This window comes from Nyctereutes procyonoides, unplaced genomic scaffold (genome assembly GCF_905146905.1).
Source record: "Nyctereutes procyonoides isolate TBG_1078 unplaced genomic scaffold, NYPRO_anot_genome, whole genome shotgun sequence".
In the NCBI taxonomy this organism is placed as follows: Eukaryota; Metazoa; Chordata; class Mammalia; order Carnivora; family Canidae; genus Nyctereutes; species Nyctereutes procyonoides.
This window is the reverse complement of record NW_026575051.1, coordinates 36814234-36834856: the sequence shown is the minus strand read 5'-3', so window position 1 is coordinate 36834856 and position 20623 is coordinate 36814234. Positions and strand designations below refer to the sequence as shown.

At 39.7% G+C, this 20623-nt stretch overlaps 1 protein-coding gene across 4 annotated transcripts in view; it reads left to right on the top strand.

The window, feature by feature from the left end:
- COL12A1 (collagen type XII alpha 1 chain) overlaps positions 1-8764 on the top strand; it is a 117318-nt gene extending 108554 nt beyond the window's left edge. For 3 of the 4 annotated variants that reach the window (XM_055329689.1, XM_055329690.1, XM_055329692.1), the window contains 6 exons: positions 1498-1533; positions 1641-1707; positions 3066-3254; positions 4236-4304; positions 5343-5513; positions 7737-8764. In XM_055329689.1, the coding sequence (XP_055185664.1) occupies positions 1498-1533; positions 1641-1707; positions 3066-3254; positions 4236-4304; positions 5343-5513; positions 7737-7918 (714 nt within the window). In that variant the 3' untranslated portion in view covers positions 7919-8764. Of the gene's footprint in view, positions 1-1497; positions 1534-1640; positions 1708-3065; positions 3255-4235; positions 4305-5342; positions 5514-6537; positions 7368-7736 lie in introns of those variants that run through there. The other variant, XM_055329691.1, reaches the window with a different exon arrangement.
- The last annotated feature ends 11859 nt before the right edge of the window (positions 8765-20623 follow it).

Genomic DNA, 20623 nt, shown 5'->3' with positions numbered 1-20623 from the left:
CTGACCATTTACTCAACACCTGCTTGTTTAGTGCCTACATGTGCTAATCCGTGTTCCAGGGTCTGGGGATACAAAAAGTTTGTGTGAACAAGACAAAGTCTTGGTCCTCATGGAGATTCTGGGGGATGTAAACCAAAAATGTGTAAATAAACATTACAGTTTTTGGTGGTGTTGAGTGATAAGAAGAAAAAGGAAACAGAGTCAGGGGTTGGGGAATAATTGTGATAGTGAGAAGGTGACTATTTTAGACCTGGTAGTGAGGGAGTGCATCTGAGGAGCTGACACTGTAGTGAAGTGAGGGAGGAAGCTGTCTGAAGATCTGTGGGGAGAAGATTCCAGGTAGGAACAAAAGCCTCTAGTGAGGAATGAGTCTGGTTTGTGAAGAAACAGCAGAGAGGCCGGCATACCCTAAGTGGAGCGAGTTGAAGGGGAGAGGGTTAATAGGCAAGGTCAGACAGCTGGGCAAGGTAATCATGTAGACCACCTAGCCGATGATAGGGAATTCTTATTTTATGCTAAGTGTTATGGGAAGCCCTTAGAGGCTAAGGAGTGACGGAATCTCATTTCCCTTTAAAAAATATCACTCTGGCTTCTGGGTGGAAAATAGACTCCCTAGGGGCAAAATGGAAAAACAAGAAGACCAGTGAGGAAGATACTGGAGTTCAGACAAAATTCTTGGAGACTGTAAAAAGTGGTTTGGTTTGGGGTATTACCTGAGCATCGGGTTTGTCAATGGTTTGGATGTTCCTTCCATCATAGCAGTTGGCCGTCCAGAAACACATTATGGAAGGACAAAAACTTGCACTATAGAAGACTTTTTTAGAAAAAAAAAAAAAAAGACTTTTTTCAAGATCCTCTCATGGCCAGTGAGAGGCTTGACAGAGTAGGGACAAATATTCTGTGGCTGTGTTTAGATGTGGGACCACCATTTGGACTGAATTATTTAGTAAGAGAGACACGATTCCTTTTATACCCAATGTACACACACACACACACACACACACATACACTAATTGGAAGAAGTTAGAGATACATATTTAGTTAGGAAACTGACCAAAGCCCACTGGTTCTTATTAGAACCGAACCGAGATTAACCTCATGGATGATGTACAATAAGAAGCTGAGCTACCCAGTCATGGTGATGTAAAGGAAAGGTATCAAGGGCAATTTCTCATTCATATTTTAGTTCCAGGCTTAAATTGTGAACAGCATCATAAATGTCTGCAGAGTACATAATTTTAAATGTGTGATCATAAAATTTACATCTCAGTACTAATTTGGAGGATATTTGCTTCTGAGACAGAGAGAGACAGAGAAAGGCAGAAAGATTCCCTTTTACAGACAAGCAAAATGTGAGTAACCTGGATATAAATATGCTGTGTCATTTTGTTAATTTGTTAGAAAGCAGAACTTGCTCTCTTTCATTGTCACCTGCCTTCATGAATCATTTTAGATCATGTTTGTCAGTTTCTCATCTATGAAATTCCTACATTTCAGGGTCCATCTGGATTGAAAGGAGAGAAAGGCGATAGAGTATGTATTTCTTAAAATCTGATTCACATTTATTTTGTGTGTTAAACATTGAAGTCTGAAACTATAGAAATAATATGCTAATGATTCTCATTGATTTAATTAACAAGGGAGACATTGCTTCCCAGAACATGATGCGAGCAGTTGCAAGACAAGTCTGTGAACAATTGATAAGTGGTAAAATTTCTTTTATTTTTAATGTATGAATGGTTTTTAAATTTATTACAGGAAAATGCAGAGTTTGAGTCATAAAGTTTCTAAGATATATGGTTCTTTTTTAAATTTATTTTATCTTTTAAGATTTTATTTATTTATTCATGAGAGACACAGAGAGAGAGGCAGAGACACACACAGGCAGAGGGAGAAGCAGGCTCCATGCAGGGACCCTGATGTGGGACTCAATCCCAGGTCTTCAGGGTCACACCCTGAGCTGAAAGCAGCCACTTAACCGCTGAGCCACCAAGGCGTCCCTAAGATATATGCTTCTATTTCATTTCATTTCATTTCATTTCATTTCATTTCATTTCATTTCATTTCATTTCATTTTGTATTTTTATATATTATGAGTTTTGTATCTGGTTCAATAAAACTACTGATATTTTAATGACCATCATTAAGATAAAGTAAGAATCCAAAGTAAAATAATATTCTGTTTTCCTCTACTAAATCTGATACAAAATCATATTTTGAATGGGCTTTCCAATTTCCTTATTAGGATTTTCAGTGATCGTCATCTGGGTATATGTAGAAGCAGCAAACATTGGATTTTTAAAGTTTTAAACTTTAAGTTATTCTATGACTTTAAGGAAGGAAGCCCATCAAGATTAATTTGATCACAGAAAGTACATTTTAATGGGGACCTTCTTATTGCCTCCTTATTTTTCACATATCCTTCCTTCTTATTCAATGAAGCCTACCATGTAATAAAGCTCAGTGCCCATGAACTGAGTATGGCCTTAAACTCGAGTTTCCCTCTTTCAGAAGTCTTAACAGTGTTTCTTCAAGTGTAGTCCTGAGGAACACCTGCAATAGAATCACCTTGTTGAAAACGAGGGTTCCTGGGCCACACCTTAAGCATAGTGGATCATTTTCTTTGGAGATGAGGCCCAGAAATCGGTATTTTTCAATGGCTCCCACAGGTGATTCCAATTTACACTACAGCCTGATTATCATTCTTAGGTACACACAAAAATGGTATAATTCCTTAATTTGAGAAAGGATCTCTTTTGAGTGACATCTTCTGGCAAACCACAGGGCTTTATATCAGAGCCATATTAAACTTTCACAACTCTTTTATGGTTTATAGTAATGTTGTCAGTATTATTGGTCAGTATTTTGTGGAGACAACTGTTTATCAGGGATCATTTTGTCCTGCACAGCTGGAGTGTTTTATTTTATTTTTAGGCTTCTAATTAGAATGTGTCCTGGAGGGGGAGGAATAGAGATGGATTTCACTAGGCACTAAGAGAAAAGATTTCACCATCTTATCCCTTCCTACTGGGTTTCTGACTAACAAGTCTTATTTCTGTTTGTAGGTCAGATGAGCAGATTCAATCAGATGCTGAATCAGATTCCAAATGATTATCACTCCAGTCGCAACCAACCAGGCCCACCAGGCCCCCCAGGCCCCCCTGGCAGCGCGGGAGCCAGAGGAGAACCAGGACCTGGGGGGCGACCAGGCTTCCCCGGCACTCCAGGGATGCAGGGACCCCCAGGTGAACGAGGTGGGTGTCTCCAGCTGCTATGCAGGGAAAAGGAAGGAGTTTGCAAGTGTGGGATTTGAGACAGGTTGAAAAGCACATGGAAGACTGAACTTGGCAAACTGCTCTAACTATTCTTGTTTGGACAGCCCCAGAAGAGCTGTGTGTCCGTGAACCTGTCTTTTTATTTAGGTAGCCCCAGGCCATCAAGATCCATATCACAGAACACAGGAAGACTTTGTCAGGAGATCTCAGTAAAAATGCTATGTTCTGATTGTTGCTGTCATTGTTGATGGAAGAAACTGTATTTTGGCAAAATCACTCAGATGTTAAAATCTGATTAATTATTGTGACTGGCAAGAGTTGGGCACCAACTGAATGTACTAAAGAGCCCTACAGTTTTAGCTCCGAATTCTTTTGGTTCCTTTATTCAGGGCCTGGCATTGGTTTTACATGTTTGTTTGGCTTTAATTTCATGGTAGATAAGTGTCATTGTAGGAAAAGAAGAAAAATAGGATTATTTGATTCCAGATGTGTCAGGACTCTGGGTGTTTGCTTTTGTTAAAGCAGCAGTTCATGTTCCGGAGAAGACTTAGATGCTTCTGTAATTCTAATGGTTTGGATGCTATGCAATGATGGGGCTATCAAAGATAAGATACCTTTAAGATGTTTCTCAATGAGTTGTAACTGTTTATTCAAGATCCTCTTCTTAATTACTGTATATATATATATATATATATATATATATATATATATTAGACATGTTTGTTTTCTTCAAATAATTTTTCCCCTGACTTGTAGCCAGATTTGTTTCTTGGCTATGAATCTGGAATTACCCAAATGTCTAGAAAGAATTTGGCTTCAGGAGTGAACTTCTGTGAAAAATTAGGTTCTGCTTTCACTAAAAGAAGTGGATTACTTGAGTTAAGCATTACCAGTTAAGATGAAAACTACGTGTGTCCAGATCATTTTCTCCCTGTGCTTTCTCTTTTTGTCCTTGCTTAGGTTTGCCAGGAGAGAAGGGCGAAAGGGGTATTGGGTCACCAGGACCTCGAGGGCTGCCTGGCCCCCCAGGTATGTTTGCCAGGACATCAAATAAGTAAACAGCACAAGTACTGAGAGAGGATACAACCTCAAGAGATTCACCATCTCATCCTGTTAGCTCCAGGCACGCCTGCCATCATGAATATATTTTAGCAAGAAGTTCAGCTTGTATAACCTCCTCATTTTTATGTTCTCTTTGTTCAAAAAACTGTTTGAATACGTTCTATTAAGCAGTTACTAGAACTTTAATATATGAGAGTAGGAGTTTTAGTTACACAGAGGGTTGCTGTTTTTTTTTTAATGGAATTCCTCTTTGTTTTGTTTGGCCACATAGACTTTAAAGATGGTGTTATTTCGTGTTTCTTCTCATATTCTTCAAGAAGTTGCTAGCAGACAGAAAATATATCCTCGCTAAAAGCCTGACATGTTGCAAGATTTCATTCATAGTTTCTTTATTGATGTTTTGTAGAGAAATAATAGTCATCTAGTTGTTTTATGCATTTCATTTACTAGATTGAAAATGGATTTTTGTTTTTCTTCATTTTAAGATCCACGAGACCCTGGTAACCAAGGTCAGCCTTCGTGGTTAAATCTTTACATTTATGTTAACCATAAATAAGTATGGTTAAATCTTTACATTTATGTTAACCATAAATAAGTATAACTTGATCCAGAAATAATATTACTTCACGTAGTCTGGAGGTGTGGAGCAGGCACTCCCATGTTTTCCTGGCAGTCTCATGTGGCTAATATAGCCATTTCCTTCAGATAGCTTTATCTCTGTAAGAGTGGGAGCTATCCAGGGAACTCACTGATATCTTTAGTTTGGCTTAATTCTTGGCAAGTCCAATTTTCTTTGGATAAAATCATTAAAGTCGTTGTATATCTATCATTAACTCTTGATGGATGATGACTGGTAAGAAAGTTCCACACTGCTTCATACCGGTGATCTCTTAAGGAAATATTTTCTTACCATACCCTAGTGAATCGTCTAGTCTTGAGAATTGTTGATTGCCTCAGGAGATATATTTAACAAAAGGGGAAATTTTTGTCTTAACCCCGTACTAGGTCCTCAAGGAGAATCCAGAACGGGTCCACCAGGGTCCACAGGTTCAAGAGGTCCTCCTGGCCCCCCGGGTCGTCCTGGAAACTCAGGTATCCGAGGCCCCCCAGGTCCTCCTGGATACTGTGACTCGTCCCAGTGTGCCAGCATCCCATACAATGGGCAAGGCTATCCAGGTATGTTGTTGCCAGTGTAGGAACCCCAATTGACCTGAATTAAGAACCTTTATGGAAATGAAGTTCCTTAGGATTGAAGGAAGGTTGATTTGAGGATTTCTTGAAGATATCGACTCTTTCAGTTACGTGTTTCGATTATGTAGTCACATTGTTTTCTCTCAAAGCATAAAACATTACTTCATTGTTAGGAGTGAGTAATTATTTGCTCTTCCTTCCTGTATGTCTACATTTGCCAAATCGCATCATAAACCTCTTCTTAATTTCTTTTGGGAGTTCAGAGAATGCTATCGAATGCCTTTTTTTTTTTTCTTAAACCTAAAGATTGGAAACAGGGATTTGTTGAATATAATTGTAGAATGTCAAGAATCCATACTAAAAATTGTTTTGGGAATCTAATGTTCAGGCAAACTACTTGATAACATGGTGCAGACAACTGAAAATAATTTACTGGCTCACACTGTCCATAGTATTAATGTTCATAAAATCTGGGACTTGATTTTTTCAAAGAATTGGTAGTGCACATCTAGTGTTTGACAATTATAGAGGCCAGGTCTCTTATGCCCGCCTTTGAGGAATGGGAACAGGGAAGACACGTTGATCTGGAAAAAAGAAACTCATGCTGTGGTCAGTGGTGACCTTTTCATCAGCGCACCCTCAAGCATCTTGCAAGTTTTAAAAATGATACTGCTGTTTGATATGGTTGGCTACTAGCAAATAGTGCATGAGTAGTTGAATATCTAAATATCTATATATCTATATATTTATGTGTATGCTTACATATGACCAAAAGTAATAATGAATTTTAATGCAAATTTCTCATGCAACTCATTCACAAAATTACAATTTAATTCTTTATAAGATAAATTTTAAATACCTCTGCCTTATGGTATGTGTGAATAACTGGAAATATATGGATATATATATATATATATATTTTAACCATTACATACTTAGATGGATGTGTATATATATTTTTTGCATAGTAATTCAACTTTTAAAAACTATCATCTTTGACCTGTTTCAGGTTCCGGCTAACAAATTTTCTAAGTCGCCAGTGCTGCTTACAGTTTGAATACATGAAAATCCTGTTTCTGAGATGTTTGCGCACGTGCTTATTAGGAAATGAGTCTGTATGGAAATTTCACCACAGATATGGTTAAAGAACCGGGTGGACATCATAAAGGAGGGTGGAGACTCTTTATACTAACTTGAATGAGACAAAAGCAGTGGTGTTAGTTTATAAGCCTGATGCATTTCAGTAATAATGTAGAAAAATATTATTTAAAAAAAAAGTTCAAACCCACAACCATGAGGAGCCTCAGTTGTGAAAGAGGCACATAATAAAACTACTAACCAGCGGAGATTATGCCATTTTGAGAAAAACAATTAACCTGGTTAAAGAGAAATGTCTTATGTAAATAATAAACTAATTGTGGCTTGTAAATGATTTGTATGTGATCCTATCCACTAAAATCACTTAACAATTCTACAATAAGCTTCTGCATCAAAGCCTGCTGCTTGCTCTATGCCGGAATAACACCGAATGGAATCTCCTCATCTCTTGCTTGTTAGCGATGTGTCTGATCCAGGGCATGTGTCTTATTATTATTATTTTTTGTACATGTACTCATTTGGGTTTTGTAATTGCAATTTTCACACCAAAGTTTTATAATCACTTTTTTTCCTTCCTGTTTCGCTGTAGTCACTGGTGTTCCTTACCCACCGACTGTAACTCAGTCTGTGGGAGAGTCAGCCACAGAAAATGTCATGTACTGTATATCACCTGGTGATAGTTGATTCTCACCTCCACAGTTCAGTTTCTAGGAGCCAATAAAACTTCCCCTTTCCTCCTCATCTTTCCAAATTGTTCTTTGAATTGAGGAGTGTGAACTCATGAACAGTTACTTGGGGATTTGCGAAAATCCTGCCTAGGTTTCTGCGTTTACAGTTCTTTGGCGCAGCCTCTGACCCTTCCCAGGTATATTTGTGCAATGGTTGTATTTACTGCTGGATCCTCGAAGGTTAAAAAAAAAAAAAAGTGTCATTCCATTATTTGATCATCACCAAATTCTCTCTGCAAACGGACGTAATCAGAACATTGTAACTTATCTATTTATAGCGATGAGATTAAGACTGGAGTGCCATCACCTCGGGTGATGATTTAGCTTTTGCTGTTTGTGTGCCTTCCAAATCATGCCATAACTGTAATGTTGAATCGGACAGAGCCGTACGTGCCCGAGGGCGGGGCCTACCTGCCCGAGCGCGAGCCCTTCATCGTGCCGGTGGAGCCCGAGCGGACGCCAGACGAGTACGAGGACTACGGCGCCGACGAGCCTGGCGACGAGCACCCTCCCCACGCGCGCTGGCGGCGCGCCCTGCCCCGCGGCCCCGGGCAGCGAACCTGAGACCGCGCAGCGCGGCCACGCTGGGGGAGGTGTTGGGATTTTCCTTTACAGGTCAGACGGAGCGGCGCACGTCTTATCTGCGATGTTTCTTTCTTCCGGCGTTGCTTCATCCAAGAGTACGCTTTCTGACTGTAGAGAACCTTGTTTCTGCAGGAAACCTAGCTCGCTGCACGCAGTCTTGTAGACTTTTTTTTTTTTTTGCCTTTGCCCTTGAAATGCTTGCAAAATCCTTTGCTCGCAAAAGCTGCAAGGAGAGAACGTGCCTTGTGCCTTTCCTTAGCACAAAGGGCAGCCTCAGTGAAACTCTTAGGTTAAGCAGTAAGTCCTGGAAGCCCGAACTACTGTCTATTTCGAGAGGGCGGTTCATCTTTTCCAATACTTGTTTGGGATTCAGTTACACCACGATTCAAGTAATTCCCCTCCTCAAACAGAAAAGGAGGGAATAAAAGCAACTCCATTGCAATGGTTTATCCTCCTCTTCTATCTTCTGTTATACTCCTTTAACAACCACAAACCTTAAGCCATGTAGCTGAAATTATTGTATCAACTGGATACAGTTCCATATTGCCTTAAACCTCCTTGTTTTAGACACACTAACATTTATGCCAAATTGCAGATTATTCTGCAGCGATGGAATTGCATGTTTGTGTTGTATATTTAGTATGAACTTTTTTTTCAGAACATAATGTTTCTTAGTTATCAAAAGCAGTTGGAAAATGTTTGCAAGACTATGAACATAGAATTGCTGCTTTTATATTTTAACTGCAGATTGTGAATTTCACTGCCTTATATTATTTATTTCTGAAACAAAAGAGGCATTTTTCAATAAAACTACTGAAAATTTGACATGGTGTGCTTTTTCTTTGAATGGCCTTTAGGAGTGTTTGGGGTGGTTGTCACAACAAACAAGTTTATATCCTTGGATACGGTTACAAATCTTGCTAATACTATTAAATTATGCTAAATAACTTTAGATTTTTAATGATATGGTGAAGTCATAGAGAATGTTGAGAGCCTTAAAAAAGCTCAGCAGATTCCAAAGGCTTTATTTGGAATGTAGAGGATGTGTGGGTTGGTGGAAAAACAAGGAGGTATCCTAGGAGACCCCAAACAACCAAATAATCTTTAACAACCCACATGATTTTGATTTAATCACTTTCCTATACCATATTTTATCCAGTAACATGTGTGATGCGAAAAGGAAAGTTCCTTAATGGAAATTTTTACATTTAGTTTTAAAAATTTCCTAAAAGTTCGTAAAGGTAAAAATTTCCTTTTGCACTTTGATGACTTCGGTAACTCCATTCTAAATAGCGAAGAAAACAAGGTAAATATTGGTCTGAAAGAACCAATATCAATAGGAGGAGAGAGGTAATGAGAAACAATTTGCTACAGGGAAAAAAAAAAAAAAACCCATCTGAGTTAGATACTTCCCAGAGGGGCACCTGAGTGGTGCAGTTGGTTAAGCATCCGCCTTTGGCTCAGGTCATGATCCCAGGGTCCTGGGATGGAGCTTCTGGTCAGGCTCAGTGCAGAGCCTGCTTCTGCCTGTCACCCTGCTTGTGCTCTCTCCCTCTCTGTTAAATAAATAAGTAAAATCTTAAAAAAGAAGCTTCCTGGAGGCCAAGATCAAAAGGAAAGGACAATAAAGGAGTGCATTGTGCTCAGGAGTTTGCAAGCAAATAGTGCTAAAGTCATAGCATTCTGTAATCCCCAGGACTTACATTTTTAAAGTTAGAAGAGACCACTGAGATCATCCCAGTTCAATCCTTTGCTTTAGGGAGAAGGAAACAGATTTAGCTAATTAGTATCAGAACAAGACTAAAACTCTAGGTCTTGTGGTTCTTAACCCAGTTTTATTACCGGATCTCCCTCCTCCCCTTCTGGGAATGCTTACTCTCTGGGTAGGAGCTTTCAAATCTTACAGTTCTAGGAGTTTATTCTGATTAAGTTTCTGATTCATTTGGGTTTCTGATGCTCCTTAATGAAGAGCTTCTGTATCAGGAGATTGAAGACAGGTTCGATTCCTTGTCACTGACCCAGCTAAGGCCCAAGACCACATGAATTCAAGCCACAAAGGAATTCATCTTCTCTCACTGGTTAGATGCAGGTTGGATTCTTGAAATTGGTGAAGTACTGATTTAACTACCTTCTAGTCTGCAGGGATGGGGGGAGTGGCCAAGCCAGTTCTAACCAGAGGAGATAAGCACCAAATTAATATCCAGCTGCGATCTATGTTGTAATTTTTATTTTCATAGTGTATTGTCTCCCTCAGTTTGGTGAATCTTATGTTAAAATTATTTTTGTAGTACTCAATTGAGAGAAAACTGACAAGTGATAGGGAGAAGAGGCAAAGTAGCCTGGGTTTAAAAGCTAATGGTAAAACCTCACAGAATCAGACATGTGCGTGCTGGTTTATTTATTCAGACTTACTTTGGAGGAAACATAGCACGACCTAAAACACTTTCTAGCTCTTTAAATTTGGAAGTGTTGTAAGAAATTCATTTTCTATAATTTATATTTGAAGCTAGGGCACTTATTTTTAAGAAACTAGTCTGAAAAGTGGGAAGAGACTGCATCTTCTAATGAAGTCTACCATGGGAAATGTTTCAAAATTTAAAAACAGTTCATGTCTTTTGCCCATTTCATGATTGGATTGTTTGTTTCTTTGCTGTTGAGTTTAAGAAGTTCTTTATAGATCTTGGAAACTAGCCCTTTATCTGATATGTTATTTGCAAATATCTTCTCCCATTCTGTAGGTTGTCTTTGAGTTTTGTTGACTGTATCCTTTGCTGTGCAAAAGCTTCTTATCTTGATGAAGTCCCAATAGTTCATTTTTGCTTTTGTTTCTTTTGTTTTCGTGGATGTATCTTGCAAGAAGTTACTGTGGCCAAGTTCAAAAAGGGTGTTGCCTGTGTTCTCCTCTAGGATTTTGATGGAGTCTTGTCTCACATTTAAATCTTTCATCCATTTTGAGTTTATCTTTGTGTATGGTGCAAGAGAGTGGTCTAGTTTCATTCTTCTGCATGTGGATGACCAATTTTCCCAGCACCATTTATTGAAGAGACTGTCTTTCTTCCAGTGGATCGTCTTTCCTCCTTTGTCGAATATTAATTGACCATAAAGTTCAGGGTCCATTTCTGGATTCTCTATTCTGTTCCATTGGTCTATGTGTCTGTTTTTGTGCCAGTACCACACTGTCTTGATGACCACAGCTTTGTAGTACAACCTGAAATCTGGCATTGTGATGCCCCCAGCTATGGTTTTCTTTTTTAAAATTCCCCTGGCTATTCGGGGTCTTTTCTGATTCCACACATGAGAAAATGCTCCGCATCACTTGCCATCAGGGAAATACAAATCAAAACCACAATGAGATACCACCTCACACCAGTGAGAATGGGGAAAATTAACAAGGCAGGAAACAACAAATGTTGGAGAGGATGCGGAGAAAAGGGAACCCTCTTACACTGTTGGTGGGAATGTGAACTGGTGCAGCCACTCTGGAAAACTGTGTGGAGGTTCCTCAAAGAATTAAAAATAGACCTGCCCTACGACCCAGCAATTGCACTGTTAGGGATTTACCCCGAAGATTCAGATGCAATGAAACGCCGGGGCACCTGCACCCCGATGTTTCTAGCAGCCATGTCCACAATAGCCTAACTGTGGAAGGAGCCTCGGTGCCCATCGAAAGATGAATGGATAAAGAAGATGTGGTTTATGTATACAATGGAATATTACTCAGCCATTAGAAACAACAAATACCCACCATTTGCTTCAACGTGGATGGAACTGGAGGGTATTATGCTGAGTGAAGTAAGTCAATCGGAGAAGGACAAACAGTGTATGTTCTCACTTATTTGGGGAATATGAATAATAGTGAAGGGGAATATAAGGGAAGGGAGAAGAAATGTGTGGGAGATATCAGAAAGGGACACAGAACATAAAGACTTCTAACTCTGGGAAATGAACTAGGGGTGGTGGAAGGGGAGGAGGGCGGGGGGTGGGGGTGAATGGGTGACGGGCACGGAGGGGGACACTTGACGGGATGAGCACTGGGTGTTATTCTGTATGTTGGTAAATTGAACACCAATAAAAATTAATTTATAAATAAAAAAAAAAAAAAAAAAAAACAGCACATACATAGATTACTAATTTCTGAGTATTCTTATTAGAATATTTTGTACAGTGGGATTAACAATTTTTTAAATAAGTTTAACAGGTGGCTACATGTATATTTTCTCAGATTTGTGAGCATCTATTTTTGAATCTGTAAAGAATTATGCTGCCTATGGGGTTGCTCAAGCTTGCATTTAGTTTTTGTAAAAATAAGGTAAATATAATTGTTCCTAAGTGTTTATTTTTTATGTATGTTGTACTGTATTTGGCACATTAGGTTACATCCTCGTTTGGTTTTAGTCATAATTTCTCCATGATAAAAGGGGTTTTGATTATACTACCCTGTTATGGTCTGAGTGCCTTATAAAGAGTAGTAGCCAATTATATAAAGAGTAGTTGTGGTAAATCTTTTATTTTCAAAGGCAATCTTTTAAATAGAAGGTAACTTTGATCCCTAAATCACTCTATAGTTGTGGTTAGAAAGTGAATTTAAATGTGAATGTCTAAATGAACATTTGTTAACTTTTTCACTCATAGAGTTGGCTGCTGAAGGCTATTGGAAAAAAATCACATGGACTTGCTTTCAGGGAATGACCTACATGTGGTCACTTACAGACTCTGTCTCCAATGCTAATGTCTTACCTGGTTCTGTATCAGTACATCCAACAGTATATCCCTCCTTGAAGTTCTACAGACAACTCAAAATTAGCATTTGATATTTATTATGATTAGAATTCAGCTGTGACTAACAGAAAGTCACAAAATCACAGTAGGTTAAACAACTAGCAATTTCTTTATTTCTCATGTTTAAAAAGCCAAAGACCCAGGCTCTTTCTACATTGTGGCTCTTCTAATTGTGGTTTCCACAGCCCAGTTAAACTGGTGATCCAAGATTGTTAGTAGAGCTCTGACTCTCATCCCCTGCAGGAAGGAGAAAGGACAAAACAAAACAAAACAAGCAACCACCCCACCCTTCCATTTAAATATACTTTCTAGAAGTTGCAAACATATCTTACAATAAATTTATATTACATATCATTATCCAGAACTTAGTCACTTGGCTATATCTAGCTGTAAGTGTGAAATGCTACCTTTATTTTGGGTGGCCATGTGCCAAACTAAAATCAGCTACTCTATTGCTATGTAAGAGGGGAAAGGACTCTTTAGTTGACTGGTGGTCAACTTAAGGCCTCAGTCTTTGACACAATGTCCAAATCTGATTTCCTCCATTGTCTCTCCACCCTCCTACCATCAAGTTCCTTGGGCTAGAAATTTGAAAATGACCTTAAACTCCTTCTTCCTTCACTTCTCACGTCTAATCAGTGAGGACTAGGGGATTGAACTTCTACGTATATCTGAGTCATCCTTACTACTCAATTGTTACTACTCAATTTTAGACCCTTGGGGATTTAGTAAATGGTCTCTGGAAGGGTGTCTTTTTCTGTAGGCTTGACCCCCCCCCCCCAAATAAGTCTTTGGATTCCAGAGTGATTCAGCATGTTGGAAATGGAGACCCAAGAATATATATATTTTAAATATATTCTTCAGGTGAGTCATAATGATCAGCCAGAATGGGAAACTTTTAGACTTTCTGTCTTTGGCTTTGGATATACTTTTTATGCCAAAACTGTATTTTCTAGCCCAGTCCTTTCTTTTGATCCTTTAGGCATATACATCCAACTGCCTTGGTACATCTCCAGTTGGACATTTTACAGGCATTTTGAATTCAGTATGAACAAAGTGAAATCCCTCACCCCTTTTTCCACACCAGTTTTTTTCTACAAGTTTCTTGTCTTTGTGAGTGATACTTTCTCACACTCTCTCTGCTTAACTCAGAAACTCAATAATTAACCTGACTTTTCTTTCCCTCACCTCGTACATCCCATCAATCACTAAATCCTTTTGATTCTATCTCCTAAGCATCTTTCAACAGTTCACCTCTCTGTGTTCCCATTGCCATTCTCTCCCTCTAGGCCCCATTGACTTGTCCGGATTCCCTAGGAATCGTCTATGTGGTCTCATTCTAGCCACTCTTCTTGCCCTCCAAATCATTTTTCTTGCAGCTTAGCAGCCAAAATGATTGTTAAAAATACAAGTCTGGTCATATCACTACATTTCTTAAAATCTTTTAGTGGTGTCTAGTTCAGAAACCTTATCAATACTCATTAGTCATCAAGGACTTGGGCTCTTCCTACTTTTTGACATCATTATACCTCACTTATCTCATTAGAGTTTTTCCAATTTATACTGGACTTCCTGCTCTGCCCCTCCAGTATTTTGAGCCTTTGCAGGTGTTATTTCCTTTTGTGGAACATGCTATCTTCATTTGGTCACATCCTATTAATCCTTTCTTTTTAAAAAGAAATATTTTATTTATTTATTCATGAGAGACACACAGAGAGAGGCAGAGACATAGGCAAAGGGAACCTGAGGTGGGATTCAATCCTAGGACCCTGGGAACACAACATGAGCCAAAGGCAGACACTCAACTACTGAGCTACCCAGGTGGCCCCTCCCCCCCATTAATCCTTTAATTTGATGCTGAAATAATCACTTTGGGATACCTGTCTTATCACTTCCAAAGTTCAAGATCCCTGCAGTGTGGCAGACAACATGTTTGTTTTGTTCACTTTTGTGTTTCTAGCAGCCACCAAAGTACTAGTATGTAGGTGGCATTCGACAAACATTTATTGAATGAATAACTACAGGTGGAAGAAACTATTTTCCTTGACACACTAGATTTTATTGGAAACATCAAAATACTGTATGTAGATCAAATAATTCATGTGTAATTGAACTTCTTCATGTCTACTTTGTTGCGGGGCAGTAGATCCCTCCCCCCCTTTGTAGGAGCCACCAGTGAAAAAAAGTCTTGATTATTCCTTGCTTTGGGCTGTTATATAGTTATCCTCCTTTTCATGGTACTATCCTACTGTTGGAGGAGGACATCAAGAGAACATGACCACCATTGACCAAGGAGCTGGACCTGGACAGTTGGAGGCTCTCCCGATCTCTGCCCTTGGAATGTACATTCCACCCACCATTTGCACGCTAGGAGTTGTTTTAAGGGTACAGCCTTGAGAGAGTAAGGTGTGGTTGGGAATATCTGGACTGAACACATGACTGAACCCAGTTAAGACCTACTTTTTAAAGATTCTAGTGGGTGAATTAGATTATCTATTTGTCTTGTAGACAACCAACACAAGCCTTGTAAGTTCTCTTGCTCATTAAAACTGCCACCTACCAATCTGGAGTGGTCTGCCTCTCTCTTTGTTTTCTCCTTGTCCTCTTTGTATAGGGGACAGTTTCAGATTTCAGCAGGGAAGCTCCCAAGGTTTTGAACCAACAGTTGGTGAGTCAGCCAGGACAGATGGGTGTTGGGAACGAGGCATCCATGAGGGAAATCCTGTGTTGACCATTGACCTCTATCTGGGGAAGGATGGCCCATATGTTAAATAGTTGTGGCCAGTAGTGTGAGACTGCAGGGATACTCCGTAAATGCTGGCTGGTGTAATGCACTTGTTGGAAGAACTGTGCGTGGTGGGGGTGGGGAACTGCAGCAGAAAAACACATGGCTTCCATAGGTGGCTGGGCTCTACTACGGGCAGTTCGGTTACACACTCATACCCGGTTAGAGCCAAAGCTTGAGCTAGAAAGTTGGAAGAAGAGCTGAGAAGATGTGAGGTTGTTTACAATTCTGTTGGTTTGGGGGCTAACAGATGAAGTGAGAGAGTAGGATAATAAATTGGCGACCTTAGCATGTCATTCTGCAAAACTAGGAGGTTGTAGTGTGCTGTGGATGAAGGTGGAACACTGGTGACAGAGCTTGATTGAGACATAAAGAGGTGGAATCCCTGGGAAATTGAGAACAAAAAGGAGGATGTTGTAGTGATTGACAGTGAAATGGATGAACAGCCCATGGTGTATGACTCCCGGTACAAAAGAAAGCAAAAGCACGGCAATAACAACTCCAGTCAGCAGGGCAGCCCTCAGTTCAGGAACCATTCATGGTGAGAGAATACACTCCCACTGAGCTTATTGATACAGCTGCCAAGTTCCAGCAAAATGCTGGGGAAAGTATCCAGACATAATGTGGCTATGAAGTGGGGAGTAGCAGTTGGGGGCGGGGTGGAGTGGTGGGAGTGTAAGGGGAGACAGTGGCATTTTTCTGACTTGGCAGGAAGCAAAGAAAATGAGCAATCTTACTACACACCATGCCCTCCAACAGTACCTGTGCTTAGGGAGTTCAAGGCATTCGGTACCTTATAGATTGGATTATTCTAATCTGCAGGGAGGCTCGGCTCAGTGTAGGGGGTTTCTCTTCTCCCTAGGCATGTGTGAACCCGAAAATCTCTAGAGGAGGTACAACAAATTCTTAAGGATTAGGGAGTGAGACAGATCATTTGTGTCCCTGATTGGGTCACATTCACTGTAGGAATGAAAGGCATGATACTCCAGTGCCCCCCTTACCTGGTATGGATGCTGATATCTATGCTGAGCCTTGTTGTGGGATAAGACATTTATGATTTGAGCCATTCACTGCTTATCTGGAGGAAACTGACAAATCTGGGAATCAGTATGGCTGTGGGAAAATCCCAAGACAGGGAGGGAGCTTGAAAAGCCAAAAGTTTATCAATTGTAAAAGATCTGGTAAAAGTAACCCAGAAGCAAATGTGGCTTGACCTCATTGCTGCTGAGATCTCACATGAAAAGACAGACTGAGAACCTAATAATGTCTTGGCCAGCCTATGGAAAGTTTTGAAAATGAACAACGGTTCAGACCTGTCCCACCTGTCCCTACTATCCCTTATGCCCCATCAGCTCCAGCAGAGGCCTTAGGGGTGCAGTCCTATCAGTGGTGGGTGCCACCCACACTCCGGGGGCGGGATGCAGGCGTGGTCACCCTCAGAAGTTTTTTGGCCCTCTTTGTACCATCGACGGTTACAATTATGGTTAGGAAGGTCCCTTTGACAATGCAATTTGGACATTCCCTTCATAACAACATAAGGCTTTTATTTCCTCAGTACCAGAGAAAACATTGGGAATGGATATTTTACAAGGTCAAACTTTAAACACCTGTATAGGTGAATTCTACCTCTGGGTTATAGTAATCAAACCAGTGTTAAGGAGAAATGCCAACTTGGGACCAGTAAGAATAGTAACCATCGAGTACTATAAATTGCCCAGGGGGCAGAAGGAAATAGGAGAACTGAACCAAGTGGGTATTGCCCTTCCTGCCCATTGTGCTTTCAACAGCCTGGCATTGCTGGTAAAAAACCAGATGGCTCATGGCAGAAGACTGTGGACCTCTAAGAATTCACCAAGCGTTACTCTCCATCCATGTAGCTATGCCTAATCTTGACGCCATCTTAGATACCTTGGCCATGGTCTAGGAGTGAGCCACATTGTCCTGGACTTAGCATATGCTAAAATGCAAAAATCTACCTGTTTTGGGGCTGCCTGAGGCAAACCTTAGAAATAAGTTCCCTTGCTTATGAAATCTGCTGCCTACCAATCAGGAGTGATCTGCCTGTCTCCTTTGCTATCTATCCTCGACCTCTGTGCACAGAGGTCAGCTTAAGATTTTACCCGGGAAGCTCCTGATGTTTTGAACCAACACCTATACTTGTGAATTAGAGGCAATGTGAATAATAAAGAGTAGATAATAGGTTAGATTGTAGGAAACATTTCATATTCTCTTTTTCTTCAATGTTGACAACTGGAAATGAGAAATAGAGGTTGTTCCAAAATCTCACTGAGTTATTGATGCAAAAAGCCTCAGGTCCTCAGGAAATACCACAGAGAAGAAAAGATGTTTTATCTTCTTTCATTAAACAGAACTCTTTTGTCCAAACCACTCCCTTGAGGACCAGTACCTCATAGGATAGTTAGACAATGGTGTTTGCTATAGAATTGATGTTTTGGGGATCCCTGGGTGGCGCAGCGGTTTGGCGCCTGCCTTTGGACCAGGGCGCGATCCTGGAGACCCGGGATCGAATCCCACGTCAGGCTCCCGGTGCATGGAGCCTGCTTCTCCCTCTGCCTGTGTCTCTGCCTCTCTCTCTCTCTCTGTGACTATCATAAATAAATAAAAAAAAAAGAATTGATGTTTTGTTGAGAGAACTGCTGTCAGTCATTGGAGCTCTTTATTGTAGCTAAAGTTACCCCAAGTGGGATGAACCAAGCATGTAAAATGGGAAATAACTGTAATCAGAACATTTCCCAGGGTTGCCAAATCAAAGCAAATGTGAGATAGTTATCAATTTAAATTTCTTCTGTTTATATACCTCAAAGCAAAAGCTACTGAACCATTTTGTTTAAGGGTCAACTAACAAAGAGAATTTACACATTTTGCTTTGATTTACCTTTACATTTTCTTATAATGTATATTTTGTTTTTCTCAGCCTCTCATTCCTTAGTTTCTCAACTAGCAATATTAATCTTAGAACAGAACCCAAAATGTAATTGGTGCAAGGACATATTAAGTTAATTTTAAGAGAACTTCTAATAAAGTTATAAAATATTTTCCATGGATGTTTTAAAGACGGGAAATAAGACAGACGTGTAAGCTCTTCTGTGTCTGGCATGATGCTAAGTGCCTCCACTTAGGCACTCTTGAAAGTATTACCATTCCCATTGTACAAATGAGAAAAAACTTCCAGAAAATTCAACCACTGCCAAGAGTCATACAGTTAGAAAAGAGAGGAGGCATCCACTCTATGCCTTTCTCCTATGCTACACTGTCCTTACCTGTGGTGGTATTGGCATAGTTCTGTCTATAAGTCAGGATGTATTTAAGAATGCAGACTTTGCTCTCAGATAGACCTGGGTTTGAGTATCGTGTGGGTACTTTCTTGCACGTTATCTGAAGAAGTTGGTTTACCTCTCTGATTCCAGGGTTCTGAAAACTTGGGCCTCATGCCTACCTCTAGAGTTATGGGAACATTGATACCAATATTTGTTATATTTCTGACCATATTAAAAAAATAGGCCAGGGGCACCTGGGTGGCTCAGTCGGTTGAGTGTCTGCCTTTGGATCAGATCATGATCCCAGGTCCTGGGATTGAGTCCTGCATCAGGCTCTCTGCTCAGTGGGGAGCCTGCTTCTCCCTCTGCTTCTCCATCTCCCACTTGTGCACACACTGTCTCACACACTCTCTATCAAATAAATAAATAAATAAATAAATAAATAAATAAATAAATAATACTTTTTTAAAAAATAAAAAAGTTAGGCCAGGCACAAATCCTGTGAGAAGATACTACAGAGTTCCCCAGTAGTTATCCCAGCTCATGCAAGAGTTGTTCAGCTCACTTTCCAGCCGAATGAAGTTCTTTTTCCTTTCAGTTTCCATTCCATTATTTGAAGTTTCAACACCTATTTCTCCTTTTACATTTTTACAACTTATGGTCCTTATTTTCAATATTCTTCTCAATCTAGTGAGAGGAGAGAATTATGTGAACATGCCTAGCACATTGGCCACTAAAAATAAATGCTGTCTTTCTCCCCACTCTGGCTACCAAGTAAATTGGTCTTAATGTAGCGATTGCATTTCTTGGTGCTTCTTAGGGATCATGGTGAAAACTATTGTAAAAGGTTTTAGTAAAGATCTTACACCACAGGAATTTAACACTCCCTGCCTTGACTTAACCAGATGGAAGAATGTGGAGGAGGAAAATAGGAGGGCGGCATGAAACAGGGAGACTCTGGGAACAATTTTGTTTAAACCTCTATCAGAATTTGTTAATGAGGAGAGTTTCATAATTTTTTAAGGTATTGGAATTATGTCTTTCTTAAATAACATTGTGTTCTTGGGCTGTAGAGCCAAGAGTTACATTTTAAGAATAAAATAGGAAGGGAAAGCAACTCACCCAGGGCTTGGCAATGCAGTCATGGAAAAAGAAAGGCTCTGGAGCTAGGAAGACCTGGATGTGAGTCTGGACTTTGCCATTTACTAGCTGCTTTGGGAAAGTAACTCAAATTTTCTGAACTTTACTTTTTCTAATCTATAAAATGAGTGTATCTCCCTTGTGATATATTAGAGATACCACATGTATAAACACATGATATGTACTAATTTACTTTTAATCTAGTGGAAATTCTCAAATGGGTAGAATTGTTTTTTCAATATTTGATACAGGGATTACTTCCATGTGGATGTTCTGTCATTCATTATAATGAGTGGGATACCAGCAAGCTGTTATAACGGAGGGAATGTATCAGAAAAAAATGTAGCTGTTCTCAAAAACATTCTTTACACTATGTCTAAACTGGGGCTGACTGGAAATTCCTCTTCTGTCCTCAGGTTAATCAGCTACTTAGCAGAATTATCTTTGTCATGGCGTATTTCTCAGCAGAAATCTATCTTAAATTTAAAGAACTGTCAGTGAAGATAATAACTATCTTTAGAATTGATATAAGAATTAGATACTATCATGTTAGTGACGCACATGTTCAAGAAATGATAGATATTGTTACTAGTGGAAATACCTTAGAAGACCTATCAATTCAGACAATGGCACCAGGGGTTTAATTACATTTACTATGCAAACTGGATGCAATCTAATTGTTTACTGTGACTTTTTCTTGAG